The sequence below is a fragment of the Sinohyriopsis cumingii genome, chromosome 16 (genome assembly GCF_028554795.1).
Source record: "Sinohyriopsis cumingii isolate HCF-2022 chromosome 16, ASM2855479v2, whole genome shotgun sequence".
NCBI lineage: Eukaryota > Metazoa > Mollusca > Bivalvia > Unionida > Unionidae > Sinohyriopsis > Sinohyriopsis cumingii.
Window position 1 is genome coordinate 5,072,055 of NC_142976.1, and position 19,550 is coordinate 5,091,604.

At 34.6% G+C, this 19,550-nt stretch overlaps 1 protein-coding gene across 1 annotated transcript in view; it reads left to right on the plus strand.

Moving 5' to 3' along the window:
- LOC149779858 (programmed cell death protein 5-like) overlaps positions 1–9,765 on the plus strand; it is a 29,846-nt gene extending 20,081 nt beyond the window's left edge. The window contains exons 4-5 of the mRNA XM_089936529.1: positions 1,152–1,223; positions 6,281–9,765. Coding sequence (XP_089792655.1) covers positions 1,152–1,223; positions 6,281–6,325 — 117 coding nt within the window. The 3' untranslated portion in view covers positions 6,326–9,765. The remainder of the gene's footprint in view (positions 1–1,151; positions 1,224–6,280) is intronic.
- The last annotated feature ends 9,785 nt before the right edge of the window (positions 9,766–19,550 follow it).

Sequence of the window (19,550 nt, forward strand, 5' to 3'; positions counted from 1 at the left end):
GTCTGCAGCATGATGCCCCAGTGCTAGACATTACTATAAACTGTCCCACATAAAAACAAATAAAAAAACCAGAACAACCTTGCTTCATATAGTACATGACATGCCCATAATCTGCCATTTTCCCTACTTTGAGTTATGTAACACACTCTCAAGTCATGCTGTATAAAACTGTATGTGTGTTGTGTTTGATTTAGTTTTTTTGATGTAGCTTTAAAAGAATTTCAGTCATATTGCTACAATCATCTTACAAAATATAAGAAAAACCTACAAAGGACTTCTTAAACAAAATTATTAAATAGAATTTGTACAGAAGATACCAGTTGGACATCAGTTAGGATTGTTATTACAAAAAACAGAAAAAGCTTTAAATAACTTCTTAAAAAGCAGTTTAACAGAATTATACTTAATTTGACAAAAAAGCATCCAGTCATAGATTGTTTCAGGTCTGTACAACTGATGTTGATCCACCATCCAGTATTGTTCCCATTGAACAATTTTATTTCTGGAACTGCTGATTAAAATTTGATAAAACTTGAAGAATAAAAAGTATCCTGGCACATTGGCCTTTTACATTTGCACAAATGATATTGATTCACCATTAGATTTGGCTGCAATTACAGAAAATATTTTAAAAAATAAATTAAACAGCTGCTTTCAGAAATTAATTTAAAGTGGAATTGCAATAAATTCTGGAACTGGTACAAACTAATTATTGGGATCCTTCGCAATATGAAAAGTTATTTGGTCTAAACTATGATTTGGCCCCCACACACTCCAATCTCTTCATTAGTGAGTTCAAGTTTTTAAATTTCTGCCAGATCATTTTGGAACTTATCTCAAATTTAATACACTCCAATCTCTTCATTAGTGAGTTCTTTATTTAAGTCTTATGTCACTTCTGCATTCGCATCAAAGTCAGGCAAAGCTTGCAAAAAAATATATGTTGGTAATACCTTTTAAACATAGTTATTTATAAACAATGCAGTAGATATTTCTAACAAATAACAAAAGAAACATGGAGTTTTTAGGTATGTGAGATTTTTAATGAAGTTTAAACAAAAACCTCCATATTTGACATTTTACTGATCTCAGATGACTGACCTCAGGCCCCCTTAGTATACTGCTCATCAGAGTTGTTGACTTTCTTTTAGCTCACTGAAGATCAGCTGATAGGATTACTATCAAGAGTAACAGAACAGACTCAGAAAAAAACTAAAGTTAAGGTAAGTTAACTGATTTTCTGTATTGAATGGGTATGGATTATCCATTGATCTTTTTCTTCGATCAGCAAGTAATATGTTGTGCTTCATAATTATTATTTGGGATTTGCTTTAGAGCATCCATCCTATGGTACAGTTTGACTTCCTTACATTTGTATCAAGCATTGAAAAGTTTCCTTGTATGGAGTGGAGTGGAGTGGACCTATTCTGCTCCAGGACCTCAGTATTTCAACCTGTATCACTAGTATGGAGTTGTATGTTGCCAACCATCAACATTTTTGAAGTTTAATAATGTCCACCACCAAAGATTAACAATTTGATAAATTCATAACTTGTATTAAATTTTCCATCTATTTTTTTTTGTTGATCTGTGGGCTTTAAAAGTTATGGTATTAAATAAAGTTCTAAATGCATACAGTTATTTCTTTTTTCAAGGTCACCATGGTAAAGTACTAATTTTGTGGGCTGAAGAACCACTAGATGGCCATCAGAGACAATTACTTGGTTTTTATTTTCTGGATTAGCACCACTGCATTGTTTACTGTAAAAATCATGCATTAGCCAGATTGGCCCTTTTATTGTCCAGTCTATTTGAGCTTCTTAATGAAATTAAAATATTTAGAGAAGAGCATTAAAGTCTAACATGCAGTTATATTTACTGTAGTAATGTAAACATGCACAGATGTATGGTTAAACAGAAAGCAAGAATCAACAAATATCTTGTATACACAGTCACATCTTTGCTAGCCTAGGTTCCGATAACCCTATCTACACCTTGGTGGATTGAACAGCTATATTGGAGTTATGTCCTTGCGACTCTATTGGATTTCATGTGTTGCCTCCCTTAGTATGTACTTCCAACTAACCAGTAGTGTGGTGCATTGTGCATCTGCCCAAAACGGTGGTGGCAATTGACCTAAAAAGGATACTTTGTAAGTTTAACATTGAAGCATGACTACCAGCGGCAAGCCATTACAAGTCTGTTTGGGTGAAAGGTATTTTTGCAAACATGGACTGGCACTGGAAAGTGCTTATTTATTATTCCATTCAAGCTGTGTGCTCCCCTTGTCTCGATCACGTACAAACAGTGTACTGTGCATGGTACTGCTACTGGGATATGATGGCACATGCATGGTACTGCTACTGGGATATGATGGCACATGCATGGTACTGCTACTGGGATATGATGGCACATGCATGGTACTGCTACTGGGATATGATGGCACATGCATGATACTGCTACTGGGATATGATGGCACATGCATGGTACTGCTACTGGGATAATCTGATAATTTAATCTAATATAGCAACATCAGGATAGATGCAGCATTGTTGTCACAATTGCCATTGTAAGGATGTTAAGTACTGTGGAAAACTATCAGGATGGTATAAGTTGTGTGACTTATTTAATAAAAAATAGTCTTCAGTCCTCAGGATCTGTTCAACCTGCTTAATCAGGGTCCATTCTTGAAGGCGCCAGATGTTGGATGCATATTCCAGCTTCAGTCTTGCAAAGCTGATTCAGTAGACCCTCTGTTTTACTTTTTACATTTAAGAAATCTCTGCATACATGAAGTTTTGTTGGTGATGTTGATATGTAATTTGTACTTCAAGCTGTCAGTAAGTTCTACTCCAAGGTATTAATGCTACTGCACAGCATCAAGAACTTGGTCTTCCATGGTGTAGGTAAAATGCTACTTGTTTGATATACTAGAGACCTGCGATATGGTATATTTAGTCATGTTAAACTCCATCCATTATATGTGACCAACATATCATAGTCTTTCTGTGGGTATATATGTTTGTTGTAATTGATTTGTTGGTACAATATGAAGTCACTAGCGTAAAGGTAGGTATTTAGCCTATAGGTTTTCAGCAGTGTCTAATGATATGTAAGTCACAAACACAGTTGGATGAACTGTCCACTGGAAAATGCCAGACGATACAGAAGCAGTTGTTCATGAAGCACAATCCAGTAGGTTCTGTTGCATTCAGCCATTTAGGAAAGAATCTGCCTCTGGCTGTCTCCTGGGACACCATAATATGAGAACTTGTGTTGCAATCTCAAGGGGGCCCCGAGTGGCCGAGTGGTCTAAAGCACTCTCTGTTGCGGATCACTGCCATCTTACCAATGTCTGCGTGGGTTCGAGTCTAGGATTCGGCCAATATGAGTATGTGAGAAAGCTTGCCAGTAGCTTCTCGTGGGTGGGTGGTTCTTCCCGTGATTTTTCCGGGTTCTTCCTCCACCATTAAATACTGGCTGCCATGCATAGCCTATCATGTGCTGAAAAATGGCTTTAAACCCCACAACAATGACAAGAACAGCAATCTCAAGTGTGGGACTATGTCAAAGGTTTTGGAGACATCAAGTATGGACACATCAACTTGAGTGCCTTTGTCCAAATTCTGGCATTATCATCAATGGTTATGAGGAGCTGTGTTATGCAGGACCTTTCAATACATACTTTTACACATAACTGTAAAGAACCAATTAATACAATGATAGTTGCTTACAGCAGCAAAATCAGTAGCATGGTCTGGTTCTCCAGTGTTCATTTCTAAGCAGACATGTTTTATGCTTAATAAGCATCTTGAAAAGAAAAACAATTTTGTATACTACATAGACACATACCAGCCCATTTCAACTTACATTTAGTTGTTTCTCAGGTGATTCTGGTAGCTAAGCTTGAACTGTAGGGTAGTAAATGATGAAACAAACTTAAGTAATAGATGACAAAACAAAACTTGTTCATGCTACTCTTAATAACTTAACATTAAATTGATACCATCTTCTTTAATAAATTTTCTAATAATATGCCAGAGGTGGTGACCTGGAGTGGTTTCAGAGTTGGAGAAATTCATGATACTAATAAAATACCTCAGACAATGATAGGATTAGTAAGGAATTAGTCAAGACAAGTCACTTGTCCAGGACATGTGCATGAAAAAAATATTTGTGTTGCCCTGATGCAGTAGACAGTACTCTGAAATTGATTTTAAGGTCAAAGGTTTTAGTATGTAAGCATGGTAACACAAAGAGTATGAGTGGCTTTTTATCAAATCCGATTTCTGGATATATCTGAAGAATAATTTGAATAATGCCAGCTAAATAATTTGTTGGGTTCCCCCAATATAGTCAGTATTGATTGAATGCAAACTTGGTATGTGTGCATATTCTGATGCAGGGACAAGTTACAGAGCTTTCAGGTTTTCCAATTATTACTCAGTGGGACTATTCCAGTTTTGAAAATATTATTCAAATTGTAGCATTAGATTTTTGGCAGTATTATGTAAATATGAGCACCAAAATATCTCATCTTTTGTTTTATTTATACAGTCCATTTTTTGTAAATTATTTTACATCTTGACAAATATGCCTATATTAAATCCACTGTAACCAAAAGCTGGTTGTCCAGCCGGGCTTTGAGTCACTTGATTGCCATACTCCAGTTTCTAGTTTTCACAGGCTAAAGAGCATTGGATTTGTTACCCATTTATCCATGACATCAGGTTCAAGGTCAAAAGCCATTACAAATGATTGCGTGCTACACTCGTATGTATCTTGTAAACATGATGATTTGAACATGTAACAAAATAATCTTGTTACTAGATTTAGTATGTTTCTAAAGATTATTAGAGATTGTATTGATATTCAACAGCTAAATAGAAAGGACAAGAAAAACTGGTCTTATCATGGATTCCTGTTTAAAAAAATTCAGCCAGTAGAGTACCAGTCCCATCAAATGGCTAAATGTGTTAGAAATTGATTATGATGCTTTTATCTGTGTCCATCTGTCTGTCCACCCACCCACCTACTCATTCATCCATCCATCCATTCATTTATTCATTCATTCATTGAAAGAAGATAAGTGGTTTCTGCAGTAACTTGAATTGCTAATCATATGCATCATTATGTTATGATGATGTCCATATCTGTGTATTACCAGTTTCATTCATTCATTCATTCATTCATTCTTTCATCTATTGATTGAAAGAAAATAAATGGTTTCAGTACAATAACTTGAATTGCCAACCATATGCATTTTTATGTTTTGATGTCTGTCTCCATCTGTCTGTTATCAGTTTCCTTTCTGCAGTGTAACTTGAGTTGTCCACCATTTACAGGTTCCAAACATTGTAGAAGACTTATCCTTGGGGCAAATAAAAATCAGTTTGATTTTGGTGTGGAAAGGTCAAATGTCAAGATCACTGATTGAAAGAAGAAAATGGTTTCTTCTGCACAGTAACATGAGGTCTTCACAATCTGTTTTTATCAATCTTTGTGGATGGTTTGCACTTGGGTTATGAAAGAAGAATATCAGTTTTAAGGTCAAAGGTTAAGATCATTGTGGCTAAAAGAACTTTGGACTAAAGTCTGGATGACTTGCACATTGGGATAAAAGGTGAAAGGTCATCGTCACTGTGAATGAAAGAAAGGAAATGGTTTCTACACAAAAATGTAAGTTTTTTACTATTTGCCTTCACTAAATTTTGTAGATAAACTGCATGTTGGGCTGAGTTTTGGCTCAGTAGTTAGCATGCAGTACTCACAACAAAAAGGATGCAGGTTTGAATCCTACTACTGGACCAGCCTAGATCAGCTACCATGGCTTTTCCTTGGGCAAGGCACTTAACTCCAATTGTCTTGCCACTAAATAAAATCTAGTTTTGCTGCTAGTCTCACCCACTTGACCATGTGCTCATCCGCTATAAAAGGATGGAACAAGGTTGTAGGAAGAACTTGAGGTGCGTGAAACTCACTGACTGTGCAAACTGAACTTAACTCTTGGCTATTTTCATAAACCCACTTGATTTTATATTTACAAATGTATGCTGTATATGTGTACATGAGATTATAATTAAAACACACACACACATGCACACACATACATAATTGACCAATCTATGTGTGCATGCATGTATGCCACTTGTAATGGTCAAGGATTACATGGAACTAGTCAGTTGTCTCACCATCATGATGAATGCAGTTGTTGGGAGTTTTTCCACTCTTGGATGGTTGTTTGAAAACTTTTTTCAAGATGAATTTTGTTTTCTTTCAGTTTGACAGAAGAAGAGCCCAATTGGATGATTCAGATGAGGACTAATGATGGTTTTTTTCCACTTGCCTCTTACAGAGGATATCATTTTGGCTGTGATGCATGCTTGCAGAGACCTTCATATCCCAAATGCTTTGTTGTATGATAGATCTTGATTTATGAATTTTACACTTGTATATCTTTTATTATCAGGTTCAAAGTTCACTTTAATAAAAACTCCCAGAAAAATCCCCAAACTCAGTAAATAATTCTTTAACCTCTTGAACTTGAACCATAGGTTTAGTTATTCACTTGTACTTGTAAAAAAATTACGAGTGTTACAAATGGTTTAAAGAATAATCAAATTTAATTTAAAGCTATACTTGTCTTAGCCAGTTCTCTATGTCCTTGGGATCAAGATTATAGGACACAATTTAGATCTTTTTTTACTGCAGTAATCTAGTAAACACAATAACTGTTACAAGCCAACGGATCTTGAGCTGACTTTAACAAATACCAACATATCATGACCAGTATTTGTATGCTCCATGTTTGATTGTCATTTCATATGGAAAGGAGGATGCATACAAGGTCTGTCCAGAGAAGTGCCTACATATGCTTACATGATTGTTAATGAGTCAAAGAAGTAAACTTCTGGTGATTGTGAAGTGTATATACAGCAGTACACTGCTGATGACATTTTAGCTTTTGTTTTAACATGGATAATTCTTAGTCATGCGTTTTTATAAGCCACAAGTTTAAAGTCAGATTCAGGTTTGTTTCATTGGCAGTACAACTGTCAACTAATATCAGGGCTGGTCATTTTTTTTTCATGTACTTAAATGTTTATCAACTCAATGTTGCTAAAAATTTCTCTTTCTCTTAGTAGTTTTGTATTTAGCATTTTCTGCTGCCTTAGATTCTAGCCCATGTCTCTTTAGACATATGGTTACCTCACATTGCAGTCTTACATTTTATCCCTCCACTTTCACTGGACTTTTCCTTCTCTGAATCATCTTAAATTACCATCCTTTTGAAAATAATTGTAGCAAACTCATTTTATTCACATAGTAAATATCAGCATTCTTTACATCTACTTCTAAAGTAATCATACCGTACATTTTGTCATTTAAATATGAACAGAGACAGCTCATGAATTAGCGTAATTGCTTCAAACACAGTATCACACATGGAAGTTATCACTTAAAAATGATAGAATCATAGCTGTCATTTAATTAGTTCATAAAGGAAGCTAACACAAAGGTCGTTAAAGTGCCTTTAAGTTACTTACATTCGCTTGATTAAAATCAGAGTGAGCCATTCATGAGGATCTGGTTTGAGTAAACAAAATAAAACAAAGCCACTTAAAACACTGCAGATTCCTGGAAGTTCTTTTGAGTTAGAAGTGCTTCAGCCCATTAGAGGGACTCTTGTGTGAGATATACAGTGAAACCCCACTATAAGATCCACAAACTATTATTGTGTTATGTAACATGTGCAATTTTGAGACAAGTCAGTTAACTGAATAAATATTACAATATTTCACATGTATCTTAAGTTTGTGGTTATACAGTATTGCAGAGGTGGGTGGGGTGAAATATGGGCTTCATTCATGCAGTTGCAAACTTGATGCATGATGTGTTGGCACATGTACAAGTCAACTGGCACACGAATAATGTAAACAGAGTACATATGTACTCACTAACCAATCAATCACATTGTACTCATTGTAGTAAATCCATTGAAAATGTGCACAAAATAGCCATAATCTCTAGAAGTTTCTTTGCCAGATTCCATTTGAATCCACATATATAATTTATTGCTAATAAACTTGCATTAATTTATGAAACATTATACAGTATTTTGTCACAATGTTCATATTTTGACATACCTGACATGACAGATTTTTGACCATCAATAAAGTATCAAAATTGGACTTTGTACTCATACATGTGTATCTGACCTTGTAATGTAAACGATGCAAACATAGCATAGTGAAATTGCGTTGGAGATTCTCAGTAAATACATGTAGTGCAAGATGGCCTCTAAACTAGCCTCAACCAAGTATGGAAGTAACCATTTAATTTCAAGGTAAAGAGCAATGTTCAAGAAACTGTCTAAAAGATATAAGCAAGAATAAATGAAATAAGCACTATGTGGTTTAAAACTTATAGATACAAGAACTTAGCACTGCTGCACAGCAAAACAGGGAGCAGCATGCTTGATTATAACAGCAAATTCCTTGACCGATGAAACTAAATGGTTCAGTTGCAGCCAGTGGCCAGCTTCATTAGTTGTGTATGTAGTACCCTGGCATTACAATGATAAGTGGTCTGTAATTTGAAGCCAATGATGTCAACATTTTTTACAGCATTTAGGATCCAGTCAGAATTTCAGTACATGGGTATAGCAGTGCTGTTATACTCATTTTTGAGAGAGGCACTCAATGAAGATGAGTTCAAAAATTTCCTGAAAGACATAATGTAGGGATATTTTTATATTTATCTGGTTAGCTTTTAGAGGTGAGATGAAGATATGGTGGAAAGAGAAGGTTGAGGGTACACCTGTACATTTATGTGGTAATGATCAATATTTTAAGATCTGTTCATCTTCAAGTGGAGGGAGGGAGAGTGGGAGGGAGGGAGAGAGAAGAAGAAAGAAAATGAAATAGGCCTAAATATGGAAATACAGGTTTGAATAACATATATATGGGCAGATATATGTCCTAAAGGGAAAGAAAGTTGTTCCAAAAGTGATAATACCACTGTGGTGTTAAAAATAGTATTGCATCTGTGGCAATTTAATTTTTCTGGCACTTATACAATTCATTATCTCACTGTGAAATACATAATAAATTTATTAATTCAAATGATAAACATATTTCAACAGTGGCATTGTTTTGTGTGTATATATGTGTGCTGGTTGAGTGAGCAGGCATTGGTGGTGTGTTGTTTGCCCAACAACAGTTTACATTATATTGAAGACAAACAAAAAGAAAAATTGCTAGTGTTATTATTTATGGTTCATTGCAAATTAGTTAAACAGTTGTAAAGTTTTTTTTAGAGCTGATATATTAAAAAAGAACAAGCTTACAACAAAAGTGTAGTGATGGACTGCTGATGTATTTGCAGTGAGCATTCAGAAATAAAAACTTGTAGCATCTTTATATATTAAAGAAAGACTGCAACATATCTCAGCAGATTAAGAAAACAAACTCTTTATTACTTGGGCAATAAAACTCCACATTTCTTTAAAGATCATTTGGGGAAAAATTCATGAAAAGCATGTAAAAATTTGAGAATACCTCCATGAATTTGTGTTATAATGAAGAGTGTTGTAATGGGGTTTCACTTCACCAGGGCCAAGCACCAATTTTTGGATTGCATCACCTAAAGAAAATAACAATAATGTAACATTGTTTCTTTTGCTTATTTGTACACTTGCATTCTCAAAAGAAATGTATCTTGCTGGCATGTTCTGTTTTTCAGGAATAAACCTTTCACAATTGACTTGCTGTTTCAATTTTTTGTTTCTAGTTGATGGACTTGTATGCATCACAGTTTGCTGTCGGATATTTAGTTTTTGTACTATGAAATTAGGATCATATAAATGGGCAAGATCCTGCAAAGGTCTTAAGGAGCTGAATCTCCTTAAATGAAAGGAAAAACAAGTCAGATAAGGCAGTGAAACACTAAGTGTGTACTGAAATGTTTGAAAATTGATGGGTTACTATTAGATTTTAAGATCATGTTCAGTGAGTTCATGTCACAAGGTTGATACTTTAACCTGCAGTGCACTGAAGATGAGTCATCCATCAATTTGAAATGCTGTTTTCAGAGCCTAGCTAAGGAATGATTACAGACAGTGAATGGAGGGAGCTTGATGGTTGACCAAAATTTTCATTTAATCTACAGATATTTTGGTATACTTTATTTCATTCTAAATGGGGGAGTTCATCAGTTTTATTTCTTTTCTCTGATGAACATAGGAAAGAACATGTTTCATTGGATCTCTGAAATTTGAGGGGAATGTTCTGCAGCTAATTAGCATAAGTATTTATTTCTTAATGCTTTTCTTATAAAAAAAAGTTTTAATGACTTTTGACAGAATAACTGTATTTGAGGAGATTGCTGTGCGCCAAATTAGCCTAGCTATATTATTTGTACACCCTCTGGTTTGTATCCCCCTTCTGATTTTTAAAATGAAAAGCATCAGTAATACAAACAATGCAAATAAACTAAATCATTTCATTCAATGATTTATAATTTCTAACTTGATTGTTTCTAAGGGGCCCCAAACACTACATCGACTTATTGGTGTTTCAATGCAAATGAAAGCTCACAATGTAAACAAACAGACTGTTCATTGTCCATTTCTTGTTTCTAGAATAGTCCATTTCAGTAAACACATGTCTGCATCCAATATTTTCACCGTCTAGTTCCAGTATTTCTAAAACAAATTGAACAAATAGGAGGAAGTTTTGTATATATGCATTCAAAGAGATTTAACTCCCAAATTATGTAATTATTAAAATTGTCAAAGACATTTAACTACATCACATCTATTACTTGAAAACACAGGCTGGCCCATGCAGATATGGTGACCTTGTTTAAGAAACTCTGATATTATTTGAAATGCCAACAAGCTGACAGTATTTGTGACCCCCCCCCTCCAGGCAACAATCGGGTTAGAACTTTTGGAATGACTGTTTTTGCATTTTTTATATTGTTTTTAAAATATTTGCAGGGTACAAACAAATTGGATGGTTTGAGAATAATATATTCATTTTAAATGTTTTTTTGCCTTAAAAAGTCATGTTTATTGACAGAAACAGATTTGAGGAATGTGCTCTGCCTCCGTTACCTAGCTGCCATAACGAATTGTCATACAAAAACATGATTTTTTTTACTCCTAAGCCCACTTCCCCAACAGTCTTGTTTCAGAAAACAATTTTCAATAACCTGTGGGAAGAAAGAAACGAGAGATTTTTTTTTACCACCACTGTACAAGTCTGAAACATGTAGTTGGTATAAATAGAAAACAGTCCTGCTTAAAGCCCCTCTCCTCAGGCCAGATATAAAACAATCACCATTTCAAAGATTACTTAATTAGCTGAGAATAGCTAGATTGATGCCATGTCTCAGGTCAGATATAAAGCATCCACCATTTCACAGATTACTTAATCAGCTGAGAATAGCTAGGTTGATGCCATGTCTCAGGCCAGATATAAAGCAACCACCATTTCAGAGATTACTTAATTAGCTGAGAATAGCTAGGTTGATGCCATGTCTCAGGCTAGATATAAAGCAACCACCATTTCACAGATTACTTAATTAGCTGAGAATAGCTAGGTTGATGCCATGTCTCGGGCCAGATATAAAGCAACCACCATTTCAAAGATTACTTAATTAGCTGAGAATAGCTAGGTTGATGCCATGTCTCAGGCCAGATATAAAGCATTCACCATTTCACAGATTACTTAATGAGCTGAGAATAGCTAGGTTGATGCCATGTCTCAGGCCAGATATAAAGCAACCACCATTTCACAGATTACTTAATTAGCTGAGAATAGCTAGGTCAATGCCATGTCTCAGGCCAGATATAAAGCAACCACCATTTCACAGATTACTTAATTAGCTGAGAATAGCTAGGTTGATGCCATGTCTCAGGCCAGATATAAAGCATTCACCATTTCACAGATTACTTAATTAGCTGACAATAGCTAGGTTGATGCCGTGTCTCAGGCCAGATATAAAGCAACCACCATTTCATTGCATTTTAAATGAGAACATTTTAGCCATTATTACTCAAAATTACAGGCAAGTTTGTGATCAACGGCAATGTTTCTTTGAAGTTTGATTTTACTCCATGTATAAAGCTCAAAACAGGATTATTTTTGTAGTAGAGTGTCACACAAGTGTTGTTCATTTTTTGAGGCAAAATGTTGAAATGCAGGAGATGAGCCATCTGTAAAATGTTCAAGGCCCAACATAACAAAATTTCTGAACAGAGTTTGACTTAGTGAAGTACAGCAGCAGCAAGGGGAAGTATTTTGTTTTTGGCACACACTGCAAACACTGCATCAATATTAGTCATTCTGGAGTAGAAAACATCCATCGACGTCTCATCACCACCCAGCATATTTTCCACACCCTCACAGAAATGCAGATACAGATAATTTTTTTATGCTGGGAAAAATCAATAAAATCTTAGTTTGAACACTCTCAAATGAGTGCTAAGATGAACATAAATGACATCAAAGTGTTATATGATGGTTATCATTTTCACCTAAATAAAATGATTACCTTAAAAATATTTACTGTTCCTCATTTACCAAAAAAATGATTACTGCCATCACCCATTTCAGGGCAATGTGCAAAGTTTCCGTAAAATGTACTCTAGGATTCCAGACTGGCATGCTAATAGTTTGGTATCTGATTATTATATAACCACAATATATCCATTTACAGTTTTTAAATAGAGTATTGTCAGGATTGTGTTATGTGCTGTTAAACCACATAAGAAGCTTTGGGTCAACACATCTTAAGTTGAACAATGTCTGACAGCTGTCTTAATCATATTGTACTATGATATAACTGCTCTGGTGGCCTAGTGGTTAGAACATCTGCCTCTGATGCAGTAGGGCATGGGTTCGAAAGACTTACAAAAATGGTACTAACAGCTGCCATGGCGCTCAGCATTAAGAGGTTAGTGTTTGGACTGGTTGGCCTGGTGTCAGGATAATGTGACTGTCAGCGGCATGATGCCCCAGTACTAGACATCACTGTAAACTGTCACACTGCAGATATCGTAGCGATATGACTGAAAAATTGTTAAAGCTACATTAAAAATCCAGATCACACACACATACTATGATATATCTTTTGTAGACCAGAGGAAGCAGAGTCCATGGTAATGTAAAATTGAACTGATTTTAACTCTTATTTTTTCTTCTGTGGAAAGGGAATGTATTTCTTTAATTGCAAATATTTTAAAAGATTTTTCCACAACTTGTATCAAATTCAGTGTCTTCTATTCCTTTCAATCCACCATTAATAAAGTTCATTGAGCAAGACTAATGAAAATGTTGCAGTCAACACTTTCTTGTTGCTGATACCCTGGAATTATTTTCTTTTAATACCCTCCTTTTTAAGTTGTATATCAGGTACGGTTGAATTTCGAATAAAGTGCTTAAATTGAAGATGTTGCCCAATGATTTTATTTCAAGGTAATATGCAGGTTTCATTCTAAATTCTTATTTCCAATATTCCTCTTTTCCAATCAGAACATTTGCTCAAATTTGAAATACATTTATGTGAGTAAATTGTTTGTGTAAAAGCGATAGTAACAAAATAATAAACTTGGTAATTGTGTCTATTTATTTCAACTATGTTATTAAAAGTTAAACTGATTTTCCACAAAGCAAAGACATCCAGTCTCTTTTTGATGATTTTTTTTTTCAGTAACAAAGTCTGAGTCTTCCACTTGAACATTTGAAGCTGACATGTTGCCTATTTTGGAGGCTTTTCTTATGTTTAAGCTACTTGACTTTCTTGAGCTACCTACATAGCAAAGTAGAATAGTTGCCATTGGAATAATTGTTGGTGTTGCTGATCTGATAAAAAAAAATGTTTAAATTTTGAGGTTCCAAAAGTCTGGAAACTGTATCTGATTAAGTAAATGTTTGTGTATTAACTACCTATTGAATCCCAACAATGTAACATAGTTGATAATGTATGTTGTTCCACAGATTTGTTATAGCTTTCAATGTGTATTTCAAACTTTCAACATTGGTATTTTCTTTATTGTCACAAAATGCAGTTATTATGTTTTTTAATAAACTTAATGAATTCAAGCAGCCCTTGTTTTGTTCCTGTTAGTGATGTAAAGAGATTAAAACTGAGTTCATTGGAAATATTATGTAATAAACAACAACAGTATTTATATTATATTATCAGTTACATTTCTTTACCATGTTATGAGTCTACTGCAATTTAGTTTTGCAGATGATAACACAGTTCATGTGTATATTTATCTTTTCAGCTTGCTTTTCTGTTAGGGAGCAACAAATTTTTGAGGTAAAAGTCTTTTGCTCTTTGGTAGTCAGTTGTTAACTGGCTGAAAGAAACTAATTATTAGCTTTGAAAACTTCAGTATACTTTTTTAGTGGTGAACCAATAAAAAACGTAAGTATTTTTTCGAAAGCATGTTGACTGCATAGTAACTGCAGTATTCATGTGTTACACAGTAAATTGTGTTGATGAGGGGGTGCTCGGTCTCATAATTTATTGTGTTGAAAAGTTACCAGTGTATATTTTATACACCTTTTTTATATAATGTTAATGATTTTTTAGGCAAAAGTCCATATGTAATCAGGTAGCCGTTTGTGAACTGGCTAAGTGAAAATGGAACAATTAACATTGTAGTTGCTCCAGTGTATTTTATTTGATGTTGTACTTCTTGAAATCCTGACCAGTTTCTTTGAAAGCAAACTCTGCAACTGATTTAAGTGATGCATAGTAAACAGCTTCTAATATTTTGTTTCATTAGACATTTATCTGGGGGGCCCCGAGTGGCTGAGTGGTCTAAAGCGCACTCCGTTACGGATCACTGCCATCTCACCTCTGTCTGCCTGGGTTCGAGTCTCGGATTCAGCCAATGTGGGTATGTGAGAAAGCTTGCCAGTAGCATCTCGTGGGTCAGTGGTTCTTTCCGGGGTTTTCCCGGGTTCTTCCTCCACCATCAATACTGGCCGCCATGTATAGCCAATCGTGTGCTGAAAAATGGGGTTAAACCCCACAACAACAACAACATGTATCTGTATATAAAAGCAGCTCCTTGATTGAACAATCAAATTCGAGTTTGTGAAAACTGAATCGTCACAGTCTATATATCTTGACACTGGAAAAGGTGTACTTCATCCAGATGGTGTACAAATGCTTTGCAAATAAAATTATTTTGATTGGGGGGGGGGGGATTTTTGTGATCAAAGGTTTTGTAAATAAAATGAAAGTGGTCAAATGTATTGTCAAGGAAAAAATGCATAGTTCGTTCTGCAGTTGTGCGAATCACAGCTATACATTATTTAATAAGAACTTAAATGTGATTAAAGGTTCTAATGATTGCATTATCGTCTGTATGATTCTTATAACTGTTTATGCTGTTCATGGTCTTTTTGACCAACTTGTCTGTCTTTCAGGTTTTTTTTGGGGGGGGGGTACTATAGTGAAAATACATTTTTTAGGTTCAGCATTATTTTTAAATTCTTTTGTGATGTAATTTGTTATCTTTGTGTTTTGACAACATAAGTAAGATAAAGAATGTGAAACCTTCTATTTGTGTAAATTCAGTAAATTTATTTCCCTACAATACAAAGTAAAAATAATTTTAAAAACCCACAGTATTGTGAAAATCCAAATAATTCTAAATGATCTATCACAAGTCCGAAAGTACAGAGTATTCAGAATGAATGACACTAGTCTTGAATGTCTTCATATAATCCAGAATGTCTTTAAATGAGTGATCTATAATTCCAAAGTAGTGTATGAGTCCAAAAAAGTCAATGAGTGAATGAGCACTTTGTAAAATCCAGTGAATAATTTAAATAATTCCTCTCAAATTATAACACAACTAAAATGATTCCACAGAATGATCTTACAACAGGAATGAAGACATTGTTTACAGAACATTTATTTATATTCAAACTGTCTCCTGATGTACGATAAAGCAGAATGTTCTGGAAAATTGATAATGTCTATTGGATAAATTTACTAACTCATAATCAAGGTCGGGTTTTTAACTTAAATTCGAGTAACCATCTTGTTTGCTACTTAGAATCGTGGCAAAAATCCGGTAGACATAACTCAATAATGACAAAAATCTGAGTGGCAAAAACAACCTTTAATTGTGGACAAAGGTAGAAAAATATAAATTAAATATACACTAGTCAGACATTGTCTACATTGTGGTCACGTTTTTACGGGTACCTGTTTTGTTTTGGAACTGTAATGTTTTGATGTATACTTTTAGTTTTCTACCTGTTTTCATGCTGAATACAAATTCGCATGACACAGATGTTTAACTCCTTCATTTTCGACTGTACCATCCATTCTACACATGCCACTTTCCAAAAGAGAGTTATCTTTGAAAAACTTGAACTTTTCATGCACCATGGTACTGCTATCTGTGTATTGTGCTTCAATCATTATTTTAACAGAATCGTGTTTTCTGCAAGTTCCCAACTGTTTAATCATTAATCATTTTTCCATTTGATCAGTATGTAGATTTTAGAATTATTCTTTCAGTCTTCAGAATCGCTTCAGATTTGTATGTCATATTGCGTGTTGTACAGAGATCTTGTTTGCAAAAGATTCGAAATCAGATCATTCAGTTTGTAAACTACTAAGTCACTTAAGATTACTTGATTTTGAATATTTCCTCAGTAATGTGAAGGAATTCCTTTATAAATATTGTTTTATATTTGAAATCGTAACAGTAATGCCAATTCTAAATTAATTAGTTCCAAACGTGCCAGTGCTCAAGTAGCCAAATAATTTGAACCAAGCGATATCTATAATCTTCATCGTGTCAGTTTAAGTCATGTTTATTGAAATTGAAATGTGAAGGGTGTTATTGTATTATTCAGTTATCTTTTGTGAAAATTTCAACACATTTTCTGCTTTCGTTTTGAGTGAAATGCTTCTAGATTCTATTCTGTAGGTTTCCCTTAAACATTTCCACAATAGATGATTTTGATCTGGGTAAATAGAAGGTACTCTCTATTTTTCTTTTCTAACAAATCCTTTAATTTTCCTGTTGTAAAAGTCAGATTCTTTTCTTACATCAAACTATCTTTTCAGTCTTTTTATAGATTGCCTGAATACGTCGCCCATGTCATCTCCCTTTTTTTTATCCTGCCAGTCTATGACTTTTTTGAGAAGATATATTTTACTGTCAGTATATATTAAATCCATTGTTGATTATTTCATATGATTGCTTACTATTCATCCTTCACTTAACTTACGAAGACAATTTTGTATGGAGATTGTTTTCTATTTGTCCCATTTAATTTAGCTAAGTAGTCTCGGGTTCTTGCAGAGCACTCGCACATCTCACGATTGTCCGCACGGGTTCGTGTTTTGGATATGTGAGAGAGCTTGCCGGTAACCTACCGTGGATCAGTGGCTCTTCCGTGGGTTTTCTCGAGTTCTTCCTCCACCAAATATACTGGCCACCATGTATTGTTACGACTCAATGGTCATCAACGAGGTAGCAGAAAGAAGCGAAACATACAAGTTTTGTAAAACTTAACATATAATTTAATTATCAAAGTTATACAATAAAAATATAAGAGGAACTTACAGTATTATGAATTTAATCCAAAATAATCCAAGAACAGTTCTACTCAAGTACAAAAGAATGAATGTTCTTAATGAGTTTCCAAATCATCGAATGTACAATGGTACTGTCCAGAACTCTCATAAATAATTCACAACAGTCCCAGATATTATTGTAGTCCAGTGAGCACTTTGTAATTCCAATGAATAACCATAACAAACGTATCCAGCCAAATTATCGAAACAACATTAAACACATCTGCAGACTGATTTTAACATAAGAAATAAGAATCCGAAGTAGGAATCAATCCAAAACATGAATGAATCTGATTGCTCATTTCCCTACTTATATACACCGTCAAAGGTCTATTGTGACTATATCGCAATATACCATACGTGACATATCTTACTGCTCAATCTAATATTTCAATATACATATTCAATGACCAAACCGATTCAGTGAGAACTAGTTTAATTCTTCTAAGAATCCACCCGACCGACCTGTCCAGTTGAAATAAAACAAAACAAATTAATTTGTCATCTTTATTACTAATAATATTATTATTAATTGTATCGAGGCCCCGAGTGGTCTAAAGCGCTCTCCGTTAAGGATCACTGCCATCTCATCTCTGTCTGCGTGGGTTCGAGTCTCGGATTCAGCCAGTATGGGTATCTGAGAATGCTTGCCAGTAGCTTCTCGTGGGTTGGTGGTTCTTTCCGGGGTTTTTCCCGGGTTCTTCCTCCACCATTAATATTGGCCGCCATGTATAGCCTATCGTGTGCTGAAAAATGGCGTTAAACCCTACAACAACAACAACATTAATATTTATAGATCCTACGCAGCCTTGTCAATATCTCAAAATAGAATGTTATACCAGTGTACAAAAATTAACTAATATCTTGACTATAAATGATCATTGCAATTTACATTCAGGAATCAACATTACAAAAATTATAGATATACATAACATTATCTTGTGCTGAAAAATAGTGTTAAGCCCAAAGAACTAAAAAAAAGTGTTGCCCACCATTGGTATTTGTGTAAGCAACTGTATTTTCAACAAGCCAACAGTGTATGGACTTGTAATGGGAATTTATATTGTTAGCAGTCAGAAACTTCTTCCGTCGTTTCAAATGTATATAACATAGTCGAGCAAACATTTGGCATACTATTGATTCAAGCAATGTCAGTTTGTACATGGAGTTAATGTGTGCTGTTTTAGTTAAACTTTATTTCAGTAAATTATGTTGGCTTTTTTATTTTGTTGGCGGCGGAGGGGGTAGAATCATTGTCGAATGCTATGTTTACATTTATTTGAGTTCTTAAGACTGTACTGTAAATTTACCCCAATACAAGTTTGTATGTGTATGTTATAAACATGAAATATATAACGTAATACTTCGTAGAATCGATACTAGTTATGTTGATGCCATAGTTATTAAATGTAATCTGCAAAATATTGCAGAACATGCCAGAGATCGGCAAATAAAACATTTTATTATGTTAACTAATTTTCAAGAGCCAGTTTCTTCCAAACTCTTATCACACACCACACTTATTGGAACACCAGTCTGTAATCGGAGTTTTTATTATTATTTAAGAGTCTTTAGCGGAACATCCATTACATACATCAGTATATTTTAGTAAGTAAGTAAAATATATTCTTTGAAACATCTCCCGACTAAATCTAAATTTAATTTTTTCCCCAGTCGGCTCTCAATTTTTATGTCTACAAAAATATATATCAATATGTTTTGTCAAGTAGTATAGCCTACTGAAAGTTATACCATGATATTTGTGGAGGTCAACAAAAGAGAATTTCGTTTGTTTGAGTTTAGTCATGAAAAACAGACTCTAGCTTGCGCAAGAACTACCTTAGTAGTGAATGGAGCCACCATAGGGACAATGGGAATTAGCATTACAGACCCCCCCTGGGCCACTATAGGGACTATGTAAA